Below are 26,755 nucleotides of genomic sequence, written 5' to 3'. Positions count from 1 at the left end.
AGGTGATTTTCCAAAAACAATGACCTCTGTTTTATTAGAGTTCAGTTTAAGGAAATTGGTTGCCATCCATGTGTTGACTACTAGCATGTATTCTCTGAATCTCTAGTCCATGTCGAGATCATTCTCTGTTAGAGAGATGACAATTTGTGTGTCATCTGCGTAGCAGGTCAGCGAGAACCCAAACTGTCTGATCAAAAGTAGCTAAATTTGAAACGTAGACATTAAAGAGGGTCAAAACTCAGTGAGGATCCCTGTGACACAGCACATGGAAGATAAAAGAAGTTTGATGTAAAGAAAGTTTGCGAAATATATTGTTTCCAGCAAGTCAGAAAGGATTTTAGGCGAGCAAGTGCCTCTTCTCTTATGCCTACGTCTGCTAGTCAACCTATGAGCAGCTCATGGTTCACTGTGTCAAAAGCTGCTGACAGGTTGAGTAGTATAAGAGCTGCCCTCAATCCTTGATCTAAAGTTTCTCTAATCTCTTCTGTTGCCTTAGTTAAGGCTGTTTCAGTGCTGTTCCCGCTTCTAAATCCTTATTGAGTTGGGTCCAAAAGATTATTTTCTTGTATAAATGCAGCCAATTGCTGATTCATAATTTTTTCAGCAATTTTTGCTTAGGTGGACCTTTAGCTATTTGCATCTGTTGGGTGCAACAATGGTTTCTTAATAAGAGACAATATGGAAGCAGTTTTCCATTGGTTAGGAAAAATGCCCGTCTTTACCCTAAGCTGATAAATTTCAATAAGGTTTTGGGCAATTAGTTCTGATGCCAACTTCACTGCAGTTGGGAGACAAGGGTCAAGAGAGGATCCAGATTTTGTAAATTTTATGAGTGTGATCACCTGCTCTCGAGTGGGCTCGATACATTTAATGAAGAAGTTACAATTCTCATGGAGGGAGTCAGAGGAGGGAAGTTCAGATGAGTGCTTGCTCAGGGAGAATTTGTCGTACACCTCTCTGACTTCGTTTTAAAAGAAGGTAGCCAAACTGTTACAAACATCTTCGCTGTAGTGACTGGTCATCTCTATATCTAGTATTGTGAGTTCACTTACTGTTTGAAACAGTTAGTTTGTCGAATTCTTTGCAGCTTCTATTTGTCGTGTAAAGTAAGAAACCTTTTCCTTCCCTATCACTAATTTATAGGCAAGCAGTTCTAGTGTTTACTTCTTTTTCTCAATGTCACAGTAGTTCTTTCTCCAGATGCGCTCTTGCCTTCTGCATTTTTGTTTTTGGGCTCTAAGGGACTCGGTGAACCAAGATGCCACAGGGTGTGATCTATTGCTAAAAGATACCTTTGGTGGAGCAAGCAAATTGACAGCAGATGTTAGCCAAGAAATGTGATTATTAACCATTTTTTAAATCTCATTTGAGGTTGAAGGCAACGAATCTTGCACGGTTTCCTGTAATTTGTCAGATGAGATTTTGTGCCATGGTTGGGAGATGAGTTTTTTTGGGAAATATCCTATGTTGTTTTGAGGGGTGTGGCAAGTTGATAAATGTTATTACTGAATGGTCTGACCAGGTCACAGGTAACATATTCCTTCTGGAAGGTCTCCTGCATTGTTTTAAGATGTCCATAAAGTCTTGTGAAGGACTTAGAAGTCCATATTGCAAGAATTCAGGAGCCATGCTGACAAGCTCAGAGTGGGAAAGTTGAGGGGAAAGACCTTCCCCTCGAGTTTGGAGAGGAGATTCGGTCTGCATGGCAATCCCCTGTGTGGGGTTTCAGACAAGTGAAGAAGGATACTACCATTTTTGTATAGGCCACTTTGGTGTGATGTGAATCATCCTGATCTTGGCTCTGTAGAACCTGTTGATCACCAGGGGCTTGAGAGGTAGTGGAGGAAAAGTGTACAGCAATGTCTCTGACCAGCTGATCAACTGAGCTTTTCCTCTGGATCCTGGTTGGGGAAATCTGGAGGCGAAGACGCAGCATTTTGCATTTGCTGCATCTGCAAATTAGTCAATATCTGCCACCCCCCATTGTTGGAAAATGTCCACGGCAACTTTGCTGTTTAATACCCAGTCATGAACTTTGGAAAAGTTGCGACTGAGGGAGTCTGTATGTCCAGGGAGCATCCTTGGTAGATGTATGGCAGTGGTGGCTAGGTTCCTGGCAAGTAGGCATCACCATATAGCTTGAAACTCCAGGGATAAGGTCTTGACCTAGTTTCTCCCCGCTTGTTTAGGTAAAGCATTGTGGTGGTATTGTCCATTTGTACCTACAAGGAGAGCGTCTAAAAGGTTGGGAAAAGCGATTTGAGTGCGAGGTAGACTGCCCTCAGCTGCAACAATTTGATATGGTACAGTTTTTCCGTTTCCGACCACAGATCTTGGATTTGCAGAGGACCCATGTGGGCTCCACAGCCCTGGAGGGACGCATCTGTAATTAGTGTCTGTTTGGGGAGGTCCTGATAAAAAGTAACCCTATTGAGAGATGAGGATGCTTCATCCACCAAAGGAGAGAGTCTTTCGCCATCTGGGAGAGGGTCACAGTGAATTCCCAGTGGCCCGAGAATTGCGATCACTGGTCTTCCAATGCTTGCTGAAGAGGCTGCATGTGAAGCCTGGCATTGGGAACAATGTGGATTCATGACGCCATGGATCCCAGTAGAGAGGCCACTTGTCTGGCCGATGGGGAAGGAGTGTGGAGGAGAAACCTGCACTTGTTGTTGTTTAAGGATAACCTCTCCTCCGAAGGAAACACTCTTGCGTTTCCAGTGTCTAGTATCGCTCCTAAGTAGTGAACTGTCTGTGTAGGGATGAGGGTGGATTTCCTGAAGTTGATTTGCAATCCCAACCATTGCAATATTAATATGCCGGTTTGGAGATGTTGCTGTGCGAGGAGAAGTGAGGGACTTTTGATGAACCATTCGTCTAAGTAGGGGTAGACGAAAAGTTTCATTCTCCTCAGATAAGTCGCTACCACAGACATGCATTTGGAAAACATGCAGGAAAGTGACTTGAGCCCGAATGGCAGAACCTTGAAATGGAAGCGCTTAGATGATATTCTAAACCACAAGAGCTTCCTGTGTTTTCTGATAACCAGGATGTGGAAGTAGGCATCCTGGAGGTAGATGGTGCATAACCAGTCCCCCTGATGGAGTTGGGGGTTGATCTGGTGAAGAACAAGCATCCTGAACCTCTCCTTCTGGATGAACTTGTTTAGGATTCGTAAGTCTAGAACTAGTTTGTAGTCCCGGGCCTTTTCCCTGACTAGGACATAGTGAAAGTATATTCATGGGTCTTGTTAAGGTTCTGAAATATGTTTGATGGTGTTTTTTTGTAGCAGAGTGTTTATCTCTACTTACAGCAATTCTTGTAGATGACTAGAGGTCCTCTGTGGTGGAACGGCAGGAGGAGGGGACTAAAAGTTGATGGATTATCCATTCTGAACAATACTGAGAAGCCATCTGTCGTTTGTTATTTGGCGTCACTCGTCCAGGTGTGAAATTACTTTCCCCCCATACACCGGAGATGATGAGAAGCCATCTGTCGTTTGTTATTTGGTGTCACTCGTCCAGGTGTGAAATTACTTCCCCCCCCCCACCCCCCCCCCCACCCCCGTCCCCATCCCGGTTATGGTAACAGAGGAGGGGAAAGAGGGCATTCATTGTTTCGTTGGTGTTTTGCTAGCATAGGCCGATCTTTCGAGAGGCCACTTGTTCTCTGGCCGGACGACACGGCTGGTAGTGCAATCTGGACTGGTGTTGCTGCTGTAGTGCCCAGTGAGGGGTGTAAACCCCCTGCTGGTAAGGAGGACGATCAAAGGGATGGAATTCACGTTGGAAATCTTTGTGTTTTTTTTAAGACCCACAGTCTTGAGGGTATCAAGTTCTGCTTTCTTCTTTGTCATTTCATCGTCCGTATGTGTGCCAAACAATGAATTCCCATTGAGTGGAAGATTGTGAATAGGCTGCCAGATCTGAAGCATCAGCGGCTGCACTGATGACTGGGTTTGCCACCAAACCACCCTCCTGAAGGATTTCCTGACAATTCTGCCTATCCTACTTTGGCAGTTTGTCAGTGAATCTCGACAGAGTTTCATAATGCCCTGCCGTAACTCACTAACAGCACAGAGGCACTGGTGACCTTCATATAGGATGCAGAGGGGTTACACATTCTCTTTCCAAGAGAGTCCAAGCTCTTACTGTCTTTATCAGGGAGCACAGTAGATGAAGAGACCCCATGTAAGAGCCTTTCTAGCCGCTGCAATGATGACTGAATCAGATGGGGGATCGGTTCTGAGAAAGAACGGATCCTGATCCAGTGCTTTATATTTTTAGCGATGTGAGAAAGTATAGCGTTTACTGATGCAGGCGTTAAGAATGTCTGTACAGCTGGTTCTAAAAGGCCTGGAACTAGTGGTAGCATCAGTCTGGCTGATGCTCTGTGATGCAGGGTTTCAAATATCACAGAGGCCGATGTGACTGGGCCAGGTATGTCAATATTGAACATGGTGGACCCTCTAATTAGAACGTCATTCAAAGTGACAATGTTGTACACTGGTTAGACACTAGAGAGAGGAGTAGTTGAAAGAGTTGCAGAATAGTCTTGTATGGATGAAAGAGAGGTATCAGCAGACCATGATGGAGATCTATGCCTGCGTCTCTATGATTGAGTGTGACAAGATTTGGATGGAGGACTTGAGAGAGGTGTTCTGGACCTTGATCTCCGTGTAGAAGGTGCCCATCCTGGAGATGCTCTTGGAGGTGTAGCAGTATGCTCTGGAGGGGGTGGAGAGGTGCCCGCTGATACTCTAGAAGGAGTGTAGGTTTGGGAATAATTGAACCTGGACTGCGATGTGATAGTCTCCATTCCTTCCTTTACACTCTGTAGCCACCGTGGAGAGAAATTTACTGGTGTCTCCACTTTCTAAGAGGTTGAAGATCCCTCAAGTGATACTTGAACTATGTTGATGTCTAGAGACAAAGATTTACTCCTCAGTATAGACCGTATGGTTGCTGACATTTATTTATGTCCTTTAGACTCCACAGAGACAAGTTGCACTTTCCTTAACGTTTAAGATTGACTGCTGTACCTGTATCGACAGGTGACGAGTTGGCAAAGACCTCAAAGTCGAACGGTGGTGCTTCCGTGAAGTACGAGTTACTTACCTTCGGTAACAATGTATCTGGTAGAGACGATTCTAGTCACAGATTCCTTAACGTAGAATCATCCCCAGGCGTGAGACTGGATCCAGAAAACGTTTCTGCCGTAGCATCCCTGCGCGCCGGGGGAACGGCACCACGTGACTCCGCCCTGATGTCGTCCGCGTCCGTGACGTCAGCGAGGATTCATAAGTCCTACCCCGGCGCGCGGCTACGTCAGTTTTCTTCAGAGAACTTTTCCGCACTACAACGCTGAGCCATCACAAACAAAACTGTGAGAATCCTGGAACAGTGTGCGAAAAAACTGCTAAACAGAAGGGAAAGAAACGCATTTATTTATTTATTTTATTTTATTTTTGCAATTTGTTAAGCGCGAACGAATACCTGTAGGCGTCTCGGCGCTGAATAATTCCCTAGTTTTCCCTGGAGGCTCATAATGGAAATTGTCTTAAATTACTGATCAAAAAGCCAGGTCTTCAATCCCTTGCGAAACTGCAGAAGTGAAGGGGACATCTTTATGTACTGTGGCAAAGTGTTCCATAATTTAGATGCTGCGACTAAGAAGCGACGATCTCCCCACGAAACTGTTTTAGATCGAGGGACCACTAGTTGGTTCAGAGTGGCCGATCGAAGCTGTCTAGCCGGTTTGTAAGGTATCAGCTGATCCTTAAAAAAGTATGGGCCTTGGTCATGCAGTGCTTTGTATACTATGCAAAGTGATTTAAATTTGATCCGATTACGGATCGTTAGCCAATGGTATTTCTTGATGGTATCTGATATAGGCGAAAACTTGGGTGTTCCACAAAGCAGCCGTGCTGCTGCATTCTGTACTGTCTGAAGCTTATTCGTTACCCTGACCTGGGCATTTAGAAACAGACCATTGCAATAATCAAGAGATGATAACACTAAGGAGCAAATCAGTGTTTTGGCGGCGGTGTCAGGCAAAAACGCGATGATTTTCCTGATCAACCTTAATTTGTGATGGGCTGTTGCCGCTACCTTATTCGCATGTGCCACAAAATTTAAATCCACATCGAAAGTTACTCCCAAGTTCCTAACCTTGAGAGCTGGCCTGGGGGGGATCTCCCATGGCTGATGGCCACCAGGTTGTTGACCACTCTGGTCGAAGGGGTCCAAAGATAAGCACCTCCGTCTTATCGGAGTTAAGCTTAAGGCAATTAGATGCCATCCACTCTCCAATTGCGAGCATTCCGTGTTGGAAACGGTCTGCCACCTCAAGTCCATTGTCTTTAATGGCCAAAACCAGTTGAGTGTCATCAGCGTAAGAGGTTACTCTCATCCCATATGCTTTGATGACATTAGCAAGGTCCGACACATAGATGTTAAATAGTGTCGGACTTAGGGATGAGCCTTGAGGAACCCCACACGGTAATGACAGCTTGGCAGATTGATATGGGCCCAAGGTGACTGCCTGTGATCTATCGGCCAGGAAAGATGCAATCAGGTTTCTCGCTAAATGGTGAATGCCTATCTTTTCGACACAGTCGACCAAGATCTTATGGTCGACCGTGTCGAAGGCCGCTGATAGGTACTAACAGTACAAGTACTGCTGTCCCTCCTTGGTCTCGAATTGCCCTGATGTCATCTGCAGCCTTGAATAAGGCGGTATTGGTGCCATGATATCTTCGAAAGCCAAATTGTGAGTCATCCAGTAGATGATATTTCTCTACGTACTCAACCAACTGTTGATTCATGGCCTTTTCGATCACCTTGGCTAAGAATGGCAGGCTCGCGATAGGCCTATAGTTCTTTAATTCGGCCTTATCTAGACTTGATTTCTTCAACAAGGGCTTCACCAGCGTATTCTTTAAGGAATCAGGAAAAATTCCAGAGCCTAATATAGAGTTACAGACTAAGGTAATAACCGGGATGAGTGTATCCATCACCGGTAGGAGGACTGAGAATGGGCAGGGGTCTAATGTTGATCCAGTTTTAATAGAAGAGACAATAGCTTTAGTCTGATCTACAGTAATCACCTCGAAACTAGTCAAGGCCTTGTCCAAGGCCAGATCAGGAGGAGCTGAAATTGTAGGATGCGGAGAAAAAGCCTGATAGATATCATTAACTTTGGAAAAAAAGAAATTGGCCAATGCATCACAAAATGATTGAGAAGCTGGCGGGGTAAGATCAGGAGTGTTACCTGACAATGTTCTAGTGATATCATATAATTGTCTGCTTGAATTTTTGGCTTTTTCTATTTTATCCGAAAAGAATGTTTTTTTAGCTTCTGTAATCATCGCTTTATAAACAGTCAGTGACTCTTTATATTTGGCCTTATCCTCAGGAGCATAATTTTTTCGCCACTGCCTTTCCCGGTTTCTATTCAACTGTTTTTGGCTCCTTAGTTCCTCTGTATACCATGGAGCAGAAGGTGTAATTCTGTTCCTAGATAAAGTTTTAGTTGGTACTAACGTATTAGTGGCGTAGCCTAGCCAATCATGAAATTGCATTGTGAGGAACAGCACCATCCAGAACGGTGCAGGGTACTAAGGCACCAAGACACGGCATGAAAGAACAGAGCGTAGCTACTGAAAGCAAGCCTGCAGACAAATACTACAGCCTCCCCGACGGCAGGAAGCATATGAAAGAATGCGCAACAAACGAAGAAGTCAGCAACCACCGCCCGGAACAAAGAAGAGTTCCAAGGCAATTCACCCCCAGACAACACCAGCAGGAAGGAACTCCTAAAAGGAACTGAGGGTCGAGACCCAGCCAAGGGACCTCAATCCCATGGATTCAAGAGTGAGCAGTACAAGCCACACAAGTAAGCAGAGCACAAGCGAACCCCACATTGGAGACCACGGTGTAGGGACGCAGAAGTACTCAGGAATTCATCACCCAATCACCAGAAAGGAAGGCATGGAGCAACAACAAGGCGAGCATCCCCCTAGGGAGGGAGTAAGTAAAGGGCACTCGCGGAGGACAGCCACCCTGAGGCAGGCGAGTGCAGAAGACCAAGAAGGGTCCTCGCAGAAACGGGGAGGAAGGTCGGGTCATGAAAGGAATCTGCGGCTAGAATAGTCTCTACGTGATACATCGTTACCGAAGGTAAGTAACTCGTACATCTGATAGAGACTACTAGCCGCAGATTCCTTAACGTAGAATAGATACCCTAGCCATACGTAAAGGGGAGGAGGGTCTGCGAGAGGACCCCCTCAGCCTGGAAGAATACAGGGCCCCACGGGAACGAGTCATAGGGACAGGGAGAAACCCAGTCCCCCTCCAGGCAGAAGACGATCTCACCAGCTCAGAAGAACCCAGAGCCCCACAAGGGATGTGTTAAGGAGAGGGGATGTGTTAAGGAGAGGAGAAGAGAGGGGCGTCCTAGCCCCCACCAAGCAAAGAAAGCAAGACAAGACAAAGGGAGGACAGTACACCCCAAAGCCCTGTCAAGGCACCAGGAACTCCCGCCAGAAGCCCAGAAGAATAGACAACGGCAGAGGAATACCGAAGAAGAAGAATAACTCCAAGGAGAAGAGGCAGAACGGAGGCAAAGCCCTCCACTGGAACACACATGCAGTGAAAGGGACAGTTGAACCTGACACAGCCTGAAGTTAACGGCAAGGCAGGAATGACGCCTCAGATAACAGGGCAGACGTGGGAAGAAAGGCGTAGCTCCAACGAAAACAAGGGTAGGAGCACATGGGCCCACGTCAAGGTCCCCGGTCGAAGACCAGCATAGCAAGCGGTACAGTTGACCACAGACATGCGCCCGAGCCGAGCGCCAGACCACATCGAGCTCCAAACAAGGGCCAGGGAAACCTCGAACAACCCCTAGAAAGGGGACCATTCCAGACGGAAACCCACCCATGAAAAAGTGGGACCAGCCGAAAGATAAGAGGAGGAACAAGTAAGACGGACCCAGCCATCAACACAGGAAATCATCCCCCTTGGTACCCTAGACAGAGGACCAGGCCGAAGCGGCGGACAGGAGGGTGAAACACCGCAGCACAAAGCCGAAGATGGCATACCAAGCTAGTCAGTCTATACATCAGATACCTAGAAAGACAGAACTGAAGCAGCGCCAGCAACAACCAGGTAATGATCAAGAAACTGCACCAGCGGAATACAATGACACCAGGAAAGGCAAGAAACCGCAAAGGAGAGTCCACACCCTCCCAGCGAAAGACAGGGCTATGCAATAGCTGCAAGTACCCCACATGGGGTATGACACGTCCCAAGAAAATTATGGGAACCACACTTAGATCAGAAATCCCGCATCAAAGAACAAAACTATAAACCTGCGGCAGAAACCACAGAAGGCTTAGTAATCAGCCAAAAAGTATACTCTTGCCAAAAAAGGGGGGCTGAACCAGCAGCCAACTAAAGAAGCAGGCCAACCAAGGGACCCCAAGGGCACAGCAACCCACACAGAAAGTGTAACGGTCACTCCAATCCCAGATTCCAGGAGCAAGTGGGATAACACCTCCCACTAAGACCCAGAGGATCAACATACCAACCTACTTAGGAGGAGGCGGAGGAAGGAGGCCCGCATGAAGCCGCTGAATGGCGGAGTCTGCATGAGTATTAAACAGAAGGACCCCGTCAGGGCAGAACAACCAGACGCTCTCTAATATTTTCAGGAAAAACGGCATCACGTAGCCAAGCATGGCGACGGAGAGCCACAGAGGTGGCCATAGCACGGCTGAGAGCATCGGCAACATCCAAGGCCGCATGAAGGATAAACGCGGCCAACTCCCTACCATCCAACATATGGCCCCGCAGATCAGCACAGGCACCCTCATGGGAGACATGAGAAAGAAGGGACTCAACAGAGTCCCACAGGCTGGCAGTATCCCTGGTCAACACACACAAAGTTTTAAGTGCCCGCAAGGCATCGCTGGAAGAAGCAAAGACATTACACCCCACGAATCCAACCACCGAGCCTCCTGAGACGGAGGAATCACCACCACAGGCAAACACGGAAAGGCATTCCGCAGAACAGATGGCCTTGAGTAGAAGGGTGGAAGAAAATACAGACAGGGTTGTGTGGAGCGGGACGGTGGTGTTGCAGGAGCGCCTGAGGCACCGGATCGCCCGTGGCAGGATGCCCCCAAGCCCCCATAAGAGAATTGTGGAGTGATCCTTCAAAATGAAGGAACAACTCCTGTCCACCAGAGCCCAGATGAAGAACTTCCAAAAGGTTGTCAGTGGGAAACAGAGTGACAGGTTTACCCATCCGCAGAATACCAGCGGGTGTGGAGATAGCCCGCACAAAGGCAACACTGGCCTCAGTAGGGCGCAGCGGAGGGTAAAGTAATTCCTCTGTGGGCGACGGCTGCAGACTGAGCCGTCCATCCCCAAGTCCAGGGGGGGGGGGGTCGGCCAGGCCCAGAATAGTGGAGGATCCACAGATGAATGAGGAAAATGAGGGGCCTCAGGAGAAGGTAGAGAGGCCGGTGGAAAAGCCAGCTGCGAGCCACGGAAAGAAGGGTTCGAGGATTTAGGCTGTGGGGACAGCGAGGAGCCTTCCCTGGAAGATGCCAGTGAAAAGGCAACAATACGGCGCCTTGTCTCCGGGAAGGAACACACTAACAGATGGCAGACCTCTGGAGAAGAAGGGACCTCAGAAGATGAATTTAGAACCCGACGCCGGGGTGGCTCCGTGGAGTCCGCCACCGGCACCTGATCGAGGTCTATCGGTGCCAGAGTGGGCACTCGCAGTGCCGGCTCGACTTCTGCCACCAAGTGCTCTCCAGGAGAATGGGGCGGGGTCGACGCCGGAAGGGCAAAGGAGCGGCGCCGAAAAGGCGCCGGCTCGGCCTCAGACGGGGCAGCTGCCCGCGCCGAGGACCGAGAGGGACTCGGGAGAGCACCCCAGGTCCTGGCCTCCACCCGTGAATCCACTGGAGCCTGGGAGGAAGGTTCCAGGCACCGAAACGCCACCAGCTCGGCCTGTGGTGAGGCAGCCGCCTGCTCAGAGGACCAAGGGGGACTTGGGGCCAAGCCTGGAGTCCCGGCGATCTCCTGCGATGCCACAGGGAGCCCCATAGGGATTTACGGCGAGGTAGGGACGCCAGGTGACGAAGAGGGGAGCCCCGAAGGACCGTACCTCGACGACACCCCCTCCTATGACCTAAAGCCGAAACCTTTGGGGCCGGAGCCGCTGGCGACTCCGCGAAAGTCCCCGCGCGAGGCAAGGGATCTGCAGACGTTTCAGGAGGTGGAGGAAGGGCCAAAGAAGCCTGCAGAGCCGCAGCGTAGGCTGTCATTTGGGCCCTAGTTGCCCCTGTGCCGGGAAACGGCGGGTAGGAAGGCGACAAGCTGGGGCGCATGTCCCGAGGGGAGTTGGCGCCCACCGCGGAAGGAGAACAGGGCCTAGGAGACAAACTGAAGGACCTAACAGCCGGTGAGCCATGCCCTTGGGGTCGTGGCGACAGACGATGTCGCAGACTAAACCGGTGGCTCCTTGCTTCCGAGGTAGGGGATGGACGCTGGGATGAAACCGACCTGGACAAGCGCGCCGACAGCAGCTTCATTCTGCGCTCCCGCCGTGATTTAGGCTTAAGGTGCTGGCAGGTGTCGCACTCCTCCGAGTCGTGGTGCCACCCAGGCACCACATGCAAATCGGATGAGGGTCCGTCGCCGACATGAGACGTGCACAGGAGGTACACGTCTTGAAGCCCAAAGGCATTCGCACACTGTTCCACTAATGCCAAAGTGTAAAAAAGAAGAAGAGAAGGCCTGAAAACAGGCCAGGACACAATCCGGATCCGCGTTGCACGCGGAAAAGAGAAACTTTTGACATAGGCGCACCGGGTGGGACTTATGTATCCTCGCTGATGACGCGGACGATATCAGGGCGGGGTCACGTGGTGCTGTCCCCCGGCGCGCAGGGATGCTGTGGCAGGAAAGTTTTCTGGATCCAGTCTCACGCCTGGGGATAATTCTGCATTAAGGAATCTGCGGCTAGTAGTAGTTTAGTAAAAACAAATAATTTTCTTTTACATAATCATTGAGAAATCGTACTTCTTTAATCTTTAAAAAATAATTGCCTTAATACATAGTTTCATATTTCCAGAATTAAATCGCAAGAAAATCAAATCATTCCATTTAAGAAATTGATACAAAGAAAATTCTTCATAAATGATAGGTTGTATCATCATTCATTCTAGGACAAATGCATATGCCATCAAAAGTTTTCAGCTGAAGTATGCATCATCTGCAGTCTACCTCTTCAGTTGTCATACATGAGACTTAAACTTAATAAGTTTCCTTGATTCAATCTTAATCAAAAACGATTTCTCGTCCTTCAAAATAGACATCCTAGCAAGAATTTCTGGAATACGGATGCACTCGGTGAATATCAACTATGTTTTTAATGAAAGCTTATTTGTTTACTGTTATTTTTTAACCCAACTTAGTAAACCAATGTTTAAATATAAATTCCACAAAGTGGAGTCTCATATTACAGGGCTGTGACTCGGAGGAAAAAGATGAGGTAACATAGGGTTTATAGAACTTATTTTGATCCACTAGACAAGACTTCCAATTAGGGTGAGGACCACATCCCATAAACACCACTTTGACAGTGACCAAATCTAGTTCAGCTCTGACAGCCACATGTGGATGAATGTCTTCAATTTCAGCATATTTACCCAGACCGCACCCATGATCTTTTATGGGCAGTCGTACTTCGTATCAAGTCATGCAGAGACTTCTTATAACATGGAGGAAATTATCGCAGCAAATAGGCTTGCTTCGGTTGAACCAAGGTGTCTACACAATACTTGAAAGTGAATCTATTTAATGTCCATGTATCCGCCAAAGAACAGTGCCTTCTTACACACAAACAAGTAGGAATAATTATAATAGCCGATTATGACTGGCCTCTGTGATCAAGCACTCGACAGATACAGCAAATGGACACTTAACTTCAAAAACAAAACATTAATCAATGGCATGCAAGACGAGAATGTGTTTTCATAGAGAGCCTTCTTTTCTTTTAACGTAAACTGTCCTAAAGCATGAGTTATTCATGATTTTAGCATCTAGTAGAACCAGTGGTGCATGACTAAGCCTAATTAATTTACATTCTGTTGTAAATTTATGCTATTCATGGAAGTGATCACAGGCTCAAGATAGGCACTCATTGTATAAACACTATTATTTTGGAACCATTTGCCATTATTACTCTTGATTTTAGCAATGTGACATAACGAAAATATACACTTCTCATTTTACATTTGTAAAAGGATTAGGGAGTCGTATGCCTTGCATATTTTTTCTGAATGCTACAAGTTCAACGTTTATATCTTCTTGATATAAACTTGCAATATTTACAGAACCATTTGTAAGTTTAACCTCAAATTGTTTGATACAAAAAATTGCTAATGTTACCATCACAGGGGTGCCACATGCAAATATCCATTAATAATGATGGAATATAGTTCTAGAAGGTAAACCTCTGGTAGGAATACTTAGAGGGACACTAATATTAATACGTTACAAAACAATATTCCTTTGTTATGTAATCCAAGTTAATGTACGGAGCCTGTATGGGACATTGCCTGTATCTGTCTTTCTGGGTTTTCTGTGCCTTACAATAAAACAAAAGACAGACAACTTTGCAAATGTACACTTATGTGCTATTGTCATGTTACCTGTAGCTGTATGTGTTTGAGAAAGAGGGTAGATCCTTTCCATGCCCAGGAATGGGTTGAAACACTTCTCACGTTGCAGCGGAAACACTACTTTAGTCATGGCATTGGTTATTCGCCTCCACTCCAGTATCAGACCCGGCAGAGGGTGTAAGGCTTTTAACTTCTCCAAGACGTCCTTCAGGAGGAAAGCAGCAATATTTAGTCATTCTTAGCTCATAATTTTGTATTATTCACCATAGCCGGTTCATAATTTTACACAGAACATCTATAGTATGAGCTCATTGTCGAACAGTGTACCACAAGAACCAGCAGAGAAGTAGCATCCTCAAACTACGACTACTTCTATCTCACTCAAGCACCGGTGATACCTCAATTGATGACCGAAAGCTACTACAACTGCCTCAGGGTCACATTGATGGAGATTCTAAGGTGATCAATCCATCTGAAGACCTCCAGCAGCAAACAAATGGGACGATATGAAGAAAGACAATTTAGTAGATATCAAAGAGTGAATGGGCTTTGCGGAACTCGCTTAAAGCAAGAGTTAAGGGAATGTATTGGAGTCCATGCCCTTGTCAATAATTTGACATGCTATTGGCAGCTGCTTTGAAGTCACGGAGTTAAAAACAGATCATGAAGCGAACATCCAAAATCGCAGACGAGATCTTGCACAAGATTAATATCAAACTAAAAATCGGTCTTGACGATGGTACACCAAACAAGACAACTCATTTAGGAATGGGTGCAAGTTTTTCCAAAATCATAACATGATAACATTTCTTCAGAAACAGGATCTCCTAATTTTATCAACATTACATGAAGTTTATGACACATTTCATATGGAATTACAGCTGTGCAAAATACTAACAAAGGCACATCTAAACTAAACAAGCAACACATATCAAACAGGTGTGCTGTACAGTGCAGCTGCATTTGGAAGCTTGTGCCATACCTTAGTGGTGCTGAATTGCTTGCCAACTCGAACCCGGTTTCCATTTGTAGCTGTCCTTCTGACATAACCCAGGGTTTTTTTGTTTGCTTGTCCTTTCACATCTCCATTGGGTGGCAGCTTTAGCTCCAAAAACAGGACCTGGAGGAATCATGAATGCCATTCTTAGTTTCCAAAGTCACAGTAAGCAACTATTACAATATGGGTACACAAACACACAACTATCCACAGTTGACCACTTTCTAGGAGGACAACATACTACAAATGCAAATGAGAATACAATGACAGATAAAGTCATGTAGACAACATCAACAAAGGTCCTAGTCCACCTGCAATCTTTTACTGCAAGCTGCCACTTACTCCCAAGATTGATCGCAGAAGACGGTGGGTCTCTTTTCAGAGTAAAAAGCACACAAGAACATTGTGGCATGGAGGGAGAGGACTGGTCAGAGAGCAATACTATCTGGCACAGGACTTACTAATATATCTGATGTGTTGCTTGTAAAGCAGACAGGAAGTGTCAGAAGATGACAGCAAACTAGACTTTTCGAAGTATGAGGAAAAATTAGAAGCAACACCTGAAATATACATCTGTGATATTTGCCTTCTTTGATAGGACAGGGTCCAAAGTTCCGCGATGTTCTCTTTTCATCCATGAGAATGCCGCTGAGACTGCTGAAAACTGAGCAGTACAATCATACTGGCAGCCGTAATGCCAGGTGGTCGAACCCAGCAGAGTACGGTCAAGACAAACCTGTTCCTCCTACCACCGGATGCTTCTGGGCTCATGGAAGAGGCACGCCAGATAACCGATTCAGGATAGCGGTGGCCAACAGCAACTGTTTAGGCATTTTGGCAAAGCCCCATCGACCCCAAATACTAATGATTTTCTAAGTAACACTGTTACATCTGTCAAAAAATACATTGCCTTTGTAACATGTAAATAGTCATTCTTGTACTCCTATCATATGCATCATGTTCTGATATGATAATTAGGCAAACTTAGGAGAAAGTGGCGGTTACAACTATAAAAATATGACGGGACGATAGGGCGCCAAACTGACCATATTTACTGCTCCGCTGGGCGTGGCACTTCTCTCCCCATATCAACCTCCACGGGCAGGAAAGGAAGGACTTTCTTCCTGCTCAGGGTAATACCAACAACCAATCATGGAGCTGCTCTCAACATGAGACTAGCTACAGGGATGGTGGGAGTAGGCTAACTCAGCGCTCATTTTGAGGTTGGGGGCTTGTTCCAGCAATCCCCGACTGTTTCACAGCCACGGGACATGGGATAGCTGGGTGTGCACTGCTGATGGCGGGCTGGCCGTGGCAGACCAGCCGGCAAACCCGGCATGCGCACTGCAGGGGCAGCTGTAACCCTGCAATCGCAGAATTCAGCCCTGCCCCCTGCACTCACACGGAGGCTAATAGATAAAATGGCATTGATGTGCCCCTTCACTTATATTTCTGTGCCTGGTGCACTCGTTGCAGGTGAGGCGATGCTACTTTGGTCTTGAGGAGCCGCCGCCCCTGGTAGGAGATCTATTAATATATATAATATATAAATATTTTTGCCTCTAAAAGAGTGGTGTATATATATAAAAATATATATACCACTTTTAGAAGCTAAATAAATTGACTTCTTGAGGGCAAACGTCTATTTTTGATCCTAAAAACGGAAAACATGCTGGAATTTTCGACATCATGAAAACTGCGCAAGTGACCATGTTTTTGAGATAGAAAATGTTGAACACAAATAACAGCCATTTTTCACCCACATAAATGACACCGGGTTATGTCCATCAGATACTAATTAGTGCTAAACAGAACCTGGAACACAAAACCATGTCTTAACGGAAGCCTGCAGGTCTTGCTACACACAACAGAAATTCATGAGGGTCACCTACCTCAGCGATATCATCAGGGCTGGTGAGGGAGAAGCTGTGGCCAGCCAGCTGGTAGGCCTGCGCCTCGATCTCATTCAGCTTGGCCTGCATGATGTGCTTCTGGGTCTCGCACTCCTCAGTGCTGAAGCCAATGCCGTTCAGCTCCAACAGCGCGAGGCAGTACATCGTGGGCATCTCCACAGTGCGGAAGACGTCTGCGAAAGGTATAAATGCAAAATAAATCCCACTGGGACAGTATGAAAGTACTTTGGCGAATGGATAATTTAAGATCATTGACTATTACCTGGGCCCGCTGGGGCTCTGAGGTTTGTAGGACATACGCCAGTGCCGCTGGCACCACCAGAAGCCTAACCCCACCTATGCTAAAAGTAACCAGACCTTTTCTGCCACTAGCTACCTTGACTGGATATGGGGCCTCCAGTCACCTCATCAATGTTAGTGACCTACTGCACTCAACAGAGCTGCCCCCTTTCCCCCCAGCGCCTTGAGACCCTCGCGGGTGAGTAGTTGCGCTTTAACCACCCTGATTGACTGATCGAAAAGATGCTTGTTCATTCTGCCATCCTGTATGTATCACCTAAAGGGATTAAGCCCTTGGTTCTCACTTGGGGCCTCAATCGAGCGGGAGACATCTTTGCTTGGGGAATCTACAGCAAGGATTCCAAAAGCCATTCCACTCTGCTAACCAGCTACTTCAATAAAGAAGGAGCTCTAGAGACCGCACTCTCCCCACCCTGAAATGGTTGGGCAATGCCAGATCGGTGCAACAGCAGCAGAATGTTAACCAGTGCTACACTTAAAACACTAACTCGTCACCATGAACCTGCTTTGGCCACAGGTCGTCCCAGTACCCACTTTTGCACCCCAAGAACATTAATATTGGGCCTCTCATCAAAACCAACAAATAAGTCTATCCTCCAACCAATAATTATTGGCCTAGTTGACACAGCAATGCTTTGATGAACCTACATGGACTTGCTGAAGCTTAAGTACCCACATTGACCACCAGATCCCGAAGGTGTAAACAAGCCGCACTGCCTGCCTCTATCGTCTCTACAGGAAGGACATTGGCTTTACATGCTCAATACCTGCAATACAGAAACATCATGCTATCTCTCACCTCTGACTTCTGGTACAGTGAGATTTCTTTACTCCCTTCGCTCACCTCCTACCCTCAGGGGCGATGCTCACAGAGAAAAAATCCACGTTTTCAGAAAAGGCCTTAGAAATATTTTCCAGTGCCTACGACACAGCATCAATCTAGAAGACTGTCTCAATAACATGCTCAATCACTCCCTCTTCACAATGTCCACCAACACTCCAAACATGAGTAATGAATAATCAGTCATACATATCAGCAAATCCCAACCAACAAAAAAACAAATAAAACCTAAGATCACACCTCTTATCCCATTACTTTGATAGCACATTTCATCAACACAACCACAGTTTCATGCAGCCTTGCCTCTTCAGCTTGTGAAATCAACATCCACAGTTCTTCTGATACTTTGAAACAGCAATATCTAGCGCCAAGCAGAGATACCATTTGTGATTGGCCCAAACGCAGGCCTGAGTAGATCATTTTTACTGCTAGATCAGAAACCAGAGGAGTTAAGGTGGATCCTTATTGTTGATTCAAGTGGTGCACGCTCAAAAGTTTGATATGTAGCTCTTTCCTGAACATTGGAGTGTTAGTGCAAGGCAGAAGTGTGCAGCATTACAAATGCAGATCATCTGAACCTTGGTGGGGAAATCGGCTTCAGTTTTGTGTGGTCTTTGGAGTCAAGCTTGCAGATGTCATGTCTGATTGCAATAAGTGGGCCTTCAACCTGTCAGGTATTCTTGATGATCTGTGAATGAAACAGAAGGATTTTAAGGTGATGTAAGCTTTTTGTGATACTTCGAGGGAGTTTTGAGTTCTTAGATGAGATTAGCTGCTGCATGCAGATCATTCTTCAGATGAGCCAGTGTGATGGCAGAGATGCCAGTTGGCCAAAAGGGGGAGCGGGCTTGAACACGGGTCCTGAAGTCTGCATCGTGGAGGACGAGGTTTGCTTTCTGCAGCAGCAAGAGCCGGTATCAAACTGTCTGGGTTTCCTATGCAAAGTGAGTCTTGTAGAAGGGCAGTGCCAAAAGTTAATCTTAGGTACTGACGTGTCTTGTAGGGCAGCCTTTCCAGGATCTGATCTTCTGAAAATCATGAAAATTTGGGTTTTGGCCGGGTTCAGTTTAAGGCGGGTGCTGCACAACTATTTCTTCACAAGGTCAGGACAAGTGTTGGATGGGTTTATGTTGCTGGCAGAGGAGCTTTCCAACTAGAGCTGTGCTTCGCCGGCCTATTATTTCTAGCTTGATACAGCTATCGATGAGTAGGACTTTAACAGCATAATGCAGAGGATGAATATGAGGGAAAGGGAATAGAGAGCAAAGAAGGTCATTAACGGATACTGCATCATGACCCAAAGCCAGACTGCAGTCATACAGGAGGTAGTTCTTGTTGGTTTAATCTGGCAGCTGGATGTGGACAGCTTCCTCAAGTACCTAATAGGCTGAGAGTTGGTGAAGTCATTGTGGTCCAGAGTTGCTTTCGTCACTAGTGGATTCAGGAGGGTCTCCTCAGTTCTGAGTGAGTTGCCAAACACACCTTGGGGATGAAGTGGAGGAGGGGTGTGGTTCTTGAGAGAGGGAGATTCCTCCATGTTTTGGGGCAGGATGCTGTACTCATATGTGACAGCAGCCAGATGTTTGAATTTAATTGCAAGGGAGCTGTAAGTTGTACCACTTAAGGATGCTACATGAAGGGGTGGGAGGCGTGGTCGTGCGTTTGTTTTGGATTATTGATGAGGAGCTTTGTCTTTTTCGAACTTCTCAGTGAAGAAATATTTGACTACATTCCCATTACCACCAGTGTGGCATCTAGAGGACCGACACGAGACCAGATGCAGTGTTTTACTCCTCTGAATGCGGACAGGTCTTTGCTGGGTTCTTCTGTGATGGGTGCTTTATGGGAGGTTGCTAATACTTTGGTGATGAGATGTCTGGGAGTGTAAAGAAAGTAACAATGCGAGGAAATTTCCTTAATTAGCCATCCTACCTTTCCTTTTTTGTCTCTGAAAAGATTTGTTTGTAGTTGGTGAGAGATTAGTATTATGTAGGTCCAGTAAGTTTTGGTTTGGGATTCACACTTTCATTGGAAATTACCCGCCCGTTGGATTTTCGAGCGGATTTGAAAGAGTCACAGGTTTGTTGGCATTAGTTCTCAGATGTGATGTAGTTGACAGCGTGATGAAGTTTCGTTGGACAATACTCACAGGAAAACATTTAAAGAGTGGTGTTTTTCATGTTTTGGTTTGTAGCTGTGGTAGACGGATTGTGATGAAAATGACATGGTTTGGTGAGATGGTTTTCACATTCAAGTACTGTGAGCAACAGGCCACTGGTGGTGTGGCTGTAAGGATTAGATCAAAGGTGATCACTTTGATGTAGGTAGAATGGGAGATGTGAGATGTGAGGTGTATTTTCAGGGTCAAGGAATGTTCTTTTCAGTAACCTCCTCACCCCACTCTCCGTCCACACACACAAACCCCAACCCCCTCCCTCTTTCAGGTATGGCACATCCTGCCTTACCTTTAAGGCCTTTCTACATATTGACTCCCCACCACTAATGGTTTCTTTTGACTGTCAATCTCTCCTGCCACCTTACGGCCTGCTCGCATTTATCAAAGTCGCTTTGACTCACTCTTATACAGATCTTCGACTCTCTATCCTGCGGTCCCTGCCTCCTGGAGCCCTGAAACCCCATGCCATGCTCAACTGATAGCCAAGAAGAGTCAGTGGGTCAAGAGAAGGTGATATGGACACAGAGAAAGGTCTTTCCAGACGTTAATTAACAACCGCAGACCTCTTTGCTAGCAGACCACGGTGGGCAATAGTGACCAGCACTTTAAGCTTCATGAGAGACGAATCTTGCTCTCGCTATATATAAAGTGCACACATTTATTATGTTGTTTCAGACAGTAACTCTAGAACCCACCTTGACAGGGCCAAGCATATCTCCATTCTAGCGCGTGTCTCCGCCGCACACATTAACGGGGTCCAACACCACTAGGGCACATTGAGTTAGGTTCTCCAGGGTAAGGACTAGTAATACAGTTTACCGATGTAGGCCCTGGGTCTACTGGGACTAGTTACCGTGAAGATGCTCCTTCTGCAGCAGCGCAGTCAGCTGGTTCATGACGCCGAACACCAGCACGGCCTCCATGGAGGCCCGGAAGCGCCCCGACTGGTCCGGATCTGCGCCAAGGCCCAGGCTCTTGACCCCTTGCCCCGTCCCCAGCCCTTCCAGGAGGGGCAGCTCCTGGGGGATGAAATTGGTGACCATATTGTGAAGGGTCCGCTCCTTGGAGCCCGGGTCCAGCAGCCAACACGCCACCTGCCATGCGGAACAGAGAAACCATGAGACTACCCCTGCGAAAGACACGTGAAACCAAACACACACTTTATTATAACACTGTGAAAACATATGCATTTAAGATCAACTTTTATCTCCCAAGATAGTTAGAAAAAAGAAATGTTTCTGCTCTGAACTGTGTGCGCAGAGATGTTCTGCTCCGGGCCCTGGGCGGCCTTTGATGAGGTGATCTATTTACAGCTGTCAGAAGGCCTTTCTGATTGCAAGGATGACATGGCGGGGCTCGGAGGGCGAGCACGAGGCTGATTCCCCACGGGGGTGGAGGGGGGGCGGCCTTCTTACGGGGCAGGCCGCGCTACAATCATTGCCTCTAATTACAGCCGTGGAGGCAATTTATTTTATTTATTTAAAGTTTTATAAAGCTCTGGCTAGACCCGGAGGTATCAGAGCGCTTTACATGAGGATCAGCGATTTACAGGTTACATAGTTACATAGCCAAGTATAGACATATTATTATTGCGGGTTTCTAACGCGCTAGAATCGACTCCTGAAGGAGTATCTCTGCGCTATAGACCGCTGGGGAAACCGTCCTGGCTTTCCCTGTGAGATGGTCCCTACTGGGTATCTCCAAGGTGAAACCAGGCATCCCCGGCGTCTGTGGGGGGCCGTTGTGGAGATGAGGCAAGCTAATGCCCAGAGTTGCCGAGTGTGATCCCTAGTTAGAGTAGGCACCGAGGCGAGAATTATCGAGTCCGCTGACCCTGGTCCAAGACCCTGCCGCGTCGGGAATTGAACCCTGGTCCAGGGCCGTCCTCTAACCAGTGAGCCACACCACTCCACTAGGAGAAAAAACATGAGATTACACAACAATGTGAGTTATTAGCGCGTACACTCGTCTTATAGGGAGTGAAAAGGTAGAGGGAGCCTGGAGCACCGGGAGGACGAACAATACAAGCACAAGCAGACCTAGAGACATCCCAACAGGGCCAAGAGCTTCCGGCAGAAAAATTGTAATCATAGCCTGAATTTCCTGAACTATGGTCTGCGGTGCAATTGCCCTCATGGCAACTATATCCAGACTGTTGATGACCAAGCGAAGCCTCAAAGAAGGGCAAAGATGGGACTTGAGTGCAACAATGCAAAATCCTAAGTAATTAGCAACCACACCATTGCTTGAAGTGGACCAAGGCAAGCTGTGGTGAGCCCACCTTTAACAGCAAGCCTGCCGGTCTCTCCTGTGACTGCAAACAGAGGCGGCAGGACAAGCCGGTGGTGGCCGGTAGATGACTGAGACAAGCAGGTGCGCAGAGATAGCGCCTAGGACACGCCGGCGGATGACACAGAAAAGGCCAGGGCAGGGGGTCCAAGGCCACCGGTCATCTGCAGAGTGCAGGCGGCGGATTCTTCGCCCATGTGCCTTTTGCGAGACTGCTCTCAATAAAAGTACCAATGCAGGTGATAATAATTGGATATAATCTAACGCGAAACACGTGTGCTTGTGGTGCCCTGGACGACATTCTTGGCGCTATTAAAGGACTTTTAGGAAGGGTCTCAAAACTTGGCTTTTCGCCCAGTAGTTCGTTTTTTTTTTTGATTTCTGCTGTTCCACTTTGCGACTGGTCTTCAATAAAAGCGCCGGGACACTATCTGGAGTAGCCGCGCGCTATAAAAGACAAAACTAACATAACATAACATAACATTAACAGATCTATAACGCAAATAGTATTCATTTAATCGACCAGGGAAGGAAGAAGGGTTGATTCGGACCTGTGAACGTGGAGTTAAATGTAGTTGTCTATAATAACGTGTAAACGCATGTCAGTGTGTAGACACGGACTGACTATTTTTAAGCCTTGGTTTCTGATATGTTCACCGAAGCCCGGTCTGGATCCAGCGTCTCTCTTCTGTACCAGTCGGCCAGACGTCTAGGGCATGGGGAACACTAGACCACCCCAGACTCACCGGCCAGACTCACAGAAGGGTATTAAAGCCACCTCACGGAGGCCGCGCAAAGTAAACCCAGGTAAAGCTTCATTATCACGGGCTCCATATGCGCAACTAAAGCTATTTCTTGCGTCAAGGTGGTGGCATTCTTGCAAAAATCCCATGATGTAGTGCGACCGAATCTACTTTTATGCTTAAAAAAACTAAAAGTCCTCCAAAAGAAATCCCTGAGCAATGCAGTTTGATGAAAGAAATGTAAGCAGGAAGGGAAGGAGAATGGAACGAATAAGAGAGAGGTGAGCACGGAGGAAGGAAAGTGAAGTAAGCTCGAGGGAGGAGAGAAGGCAGAGAAAGGAAGGAAACAAAAGGGAGAAGAAGGGGAAGGGGCAAGAAAAATGGAGGAGCGAAGGAAGAGGACGGATGTAGGAGATGAGTGAAAGGAAGGAAGGAAGGAAGGAAGGGGATGTAGGACATGAGTGAAAGGAAGGAAGGAAGCAAGGAGATAAACAAGTGTAAGGGAGGGAATGAGTAGAGACCGGGGCAGCAGGGTCGCTGCTTCTGTCCATGCCGGAAGAGGTATCACGTGACAATCTGCAGCACTACTGGTTCACCTTCACTGTCCAAGTGCACCGACACAATGACGTGGGCGAGGTCTTACCCTGCACTGAAAAGTCGGAGTGGAGCGGTTGGCTGTAGGACAAAAAGATCTACGTTCCAATCTTGGCTCCGCTGACCTAAACCGTGTGCTCTTGTGCACATCATTTCATGTCCCTGCACATCAATTCTGCATTATCCAGGAGCGCACAGAAAGAGGCTGAGGGGTGTACTAAAATGTATTAACTGGACAGAACGGAAACAATGCTGGCTTCGGGCCTTGCATTTGATGAATGTCTGCTCTGCCCTTCTTAAACCCCCTGCTGTCAATGCAGGTGCCACGGTGACGTGTGTCCTTTTCACTCCTGCTGCCAGGGGCGGGGAAGGTGACACATGACAGCAGCCATTAAACCATCCACCCGGGGCCTGTGTACAGCGGCCTCCTGTCACCGGGACTGCTCGAACCACAACATTCACCGTCGCTCAAAGGCATCGGCTCCACGCAAGACCTTTAGAAACCTTTGGAGCGCCTCTGGAAAGGCAGGACGTGGATACAATAAACCAACCATAAATCTAACATTTAGGGCCATCGCTGCAGAGTAGCCTGGTCACCCTGTGCTGGCGGTCTGCCTTCCCAGCATCCTGGACCCAATGAATGAATGAATGAATGAACGAACTCCTTGTGAAACCCTGACGGCTTGTGGTGGTGCTTTTGCTTCCAACTTTATTTATTTCGCAGTTCTCTAAATCCAAGTTATGCCTTCCCGTCAGAGATCACTAGAGCGAAAGCTTCATTTTTTTAGGAACACATTTGATTGTGTCAATCGTCTGACACGCGGCTGAACCCCTGAATCCAGAGAGCAACAGCCATAGGACACATTTCACAGCATTGACATTTAATTTACATAATAGCAAAATAAAGATCGTGTCAAACAAAGGAACCCGAACAAATTGACCCCCCCCCCCTTGCCCTATGTCGCTGCTGCGTCTCTCTTGCCACCACTTCACCCATGCCAGCCAATACCTCCCATCGCTTCTGCACCTGGCATTGTAGATGAGGAGGGTGCCGGGTCCGAGAGGCCAGGAAGCCTCAAAGCCCTTTCCATGGCGATCCAGCCTGATCTCCAAACATTGGGGTCACACCCGATTGTTCCTGTTGTGCTGCAGGAGAGGAAAGACATTTTATGCCGCTGGGTCCAGAGTTTCCCAACTGAACGGAAGTCTCTGTGTGGGGCTGAGGTTAGACTTCGGCTCGTTGTTGGCGAAACCGAACTCTGTGAAGAGTTCAGCCGTTTTTCAGAGGTGGCTCCACCTCTGAATGCGGCGAGCACAGCAATAGCAGCCTGTCCTTGAGGTATGAGAATGCATGTACGCTCAACCTCTGAAGATAGGCGGCAATCACGCCATCACTTTCGTGAACACCCGAGGGGCCAAGGTAAGGCCAAAGGGGAGCAAGCCAAAATTAAAGTGTGCCTGAACCACCTTAAGCCGCAGGGAACGCCTACAGAACTTTTACAATAATGATTTGATCAGCACACATTAAAGACAAAGAAACAGCTCTACCAAATGGCATTGTTGCAAATTTCTTTAATTCTATGAATTTAATTCTCTTTTCTTCGCAGGTAGCCAACGCGTTTCGTCCCGTTTAAGGACTTCTTCAGGGCTCATCTATTGACAGTTCTATCGCACGAATGATCCCTCCTCTCAGATTGGGCAGACCTTGCAATAATCCTCATTATTGTAAAAGCTTGATGTGGAAATTCTTTCACATTTTAGGAAACTATGGGGTCATGTTTCCTTTGATATTTGCACCATAGGTTGTTAATAATTTCCTGAAACACAAATAAGTGCAGTATTAAATCCTACACCTCTTCTGTAAATCATTCTAATGCCTACAGGACTGCAAGATGGGCATTTGGAACTGCAGAATGGGCATTTGGAACTACACGATGGGTATATCGAAATACAATTGCTGCTAATCCAGCGACACCATCCAGTATCCTGGGATAGCATCTGAGAGTGTGAGCATTTTAAATGGGTTTTTCCACAGAAAGAATTTCAACAGGTGAAAGTCCACAAGAGGTCTGAGCCCCCTGTCCTGTTTTGTGACGAGAAAGCACACGACTAGTATCCCTTGCCCTTCTCTGAATAAGGTACCCATTTGATGGCACCAATGTAGAGTAAAAGATTTACGTCCTGCATCAGATTGTCAAGTGCTCCTTCAAAATTTATTCAGGTGTGGGAGCAACATGGGACAGGAAGGAAATGAAGGCAGGTGGTGGCCCCTTTGAATGTTCCAAAAGACCCACCTGTCCAATACGATGGTTCTCCAGCCAGGGAGGCAATGCTGTATCTTGCCTTCAACCAATCTGACTTGAGACACGGAGGACAAATATTATGCAGTTTAGCAGAGCTAAGAGGAGGAATTGGACGACTGTTGACCTGCTGCCCCCGGCAGTGTGTGCCATGGAGTGTCCAATGTCCCAAAAGCACTGAACTGTCTGATGTTCCACTTGGCCTTGAGTAAATTCCAAAGCTTATTCGAGGTTGGATTTTAAGCATGAGGGTCGGCTTCTCTGCGCTCTTCAAGACTTCATTACTGTATAGTTAGTTTCAAGCAAAAACACATATGGAGCATGTTCCAGATTCCTTAGTCATGGAAGTGCAGGAATCTGCCACAAATGCTTACCTTTGAAAAGGACAATACCCTGTGAAAGGCCAATCTTAAGTATCCATCCAGCCATCTGGTTCTGAAAGAACACCATGGCTTGGTAAGAAGCTGGTACAAACAAGGCTCTGCACAGCGCGATGAACTAGAGAGCTTTGAGATTAGAATGTTCCTCAATCGATTAGCCAGTCCTGGAATTGGCCGGTCATGTGGAGGGTCAGAATTCTTAGGCCAAAGAATAGGCGAATGGCCTGGCTGCGGTGTTCCCATTGATGGGGTGGTGTGCTCCAGGTAGACACTGTTTGAAGAGTCCGTGTGGGTCACGGTCACTATAGGGGCCTGCACAGTGTCAGCTCATTGACCCCTGCAATGTTTGGTCACTTTTCAAGATTTCACCACTTTCAGCATCTGTGAACTCGGTGCATATCTTCTCTGTAGGTGGCCCTGAATGTAATCTGCTTTCTACCAGACCACCCCTGCATGCTTTACTCTTTCTCCAGAGTCCAACCCATATGGAAGCTCCCCATCTTGTTAGATCATGAAC

At 47.1% G+C, this 26,755-nt stretch overlaps 1 protein-coding gene across 1 annotated transcript in view; it reads right to left on the bottom strand.

The window, feature by feature from the left end:
• Positions 1 to 26,755, bottom strand: part of POLQ (DNA polymerase theta) — a 415,163-nt gene that overhangs the window by 140,456 nt on the left and 247,952 nt on the right. Inside the window, exons 20-23 of the mRNA XM_086935619.1 lie at positions 20,786 to 21,026; positions 16,595 to 16,788; positions 14,688 to 14,825; positions 13,736 to 13,910 (exon numbers count right to left, since the gene is read on the bottom strand). Of these exons, the coding sequence (XP_086791745.1) occupies positions 13,736 to 13,910; positions 14,688 to 14,825; positions 16,595 to 16,788; positions 20,786 to 21,026 (748 nt within the window). The remainder of the gene's footprint in view (positions 1 to 13,735; positions 13,911 to 14,687; positions 14,826 to 16,594; positions 16,789 to 20,785; positions 21,027 to 26,755) is intronic.

The sequence above is a fragment of the Lissotriton vulgaris genome, chromosome 8 (genome assembly GCF_964263255.1).
Source record: "Lissotriton vulgaris chromosome 8, aLisVul1.2, whole genome shotgun sequence".
NCBI lineage: Eukaryota > Metazoa > Chordata > Amphibia > Caudata > Salamandridae > Lissotriton > Lissotriton vulgaris.
Note: the sequence above shows the minus strand (reverse complement) of the source record. Positions and strands in the feature narration are given on the sequence as shown.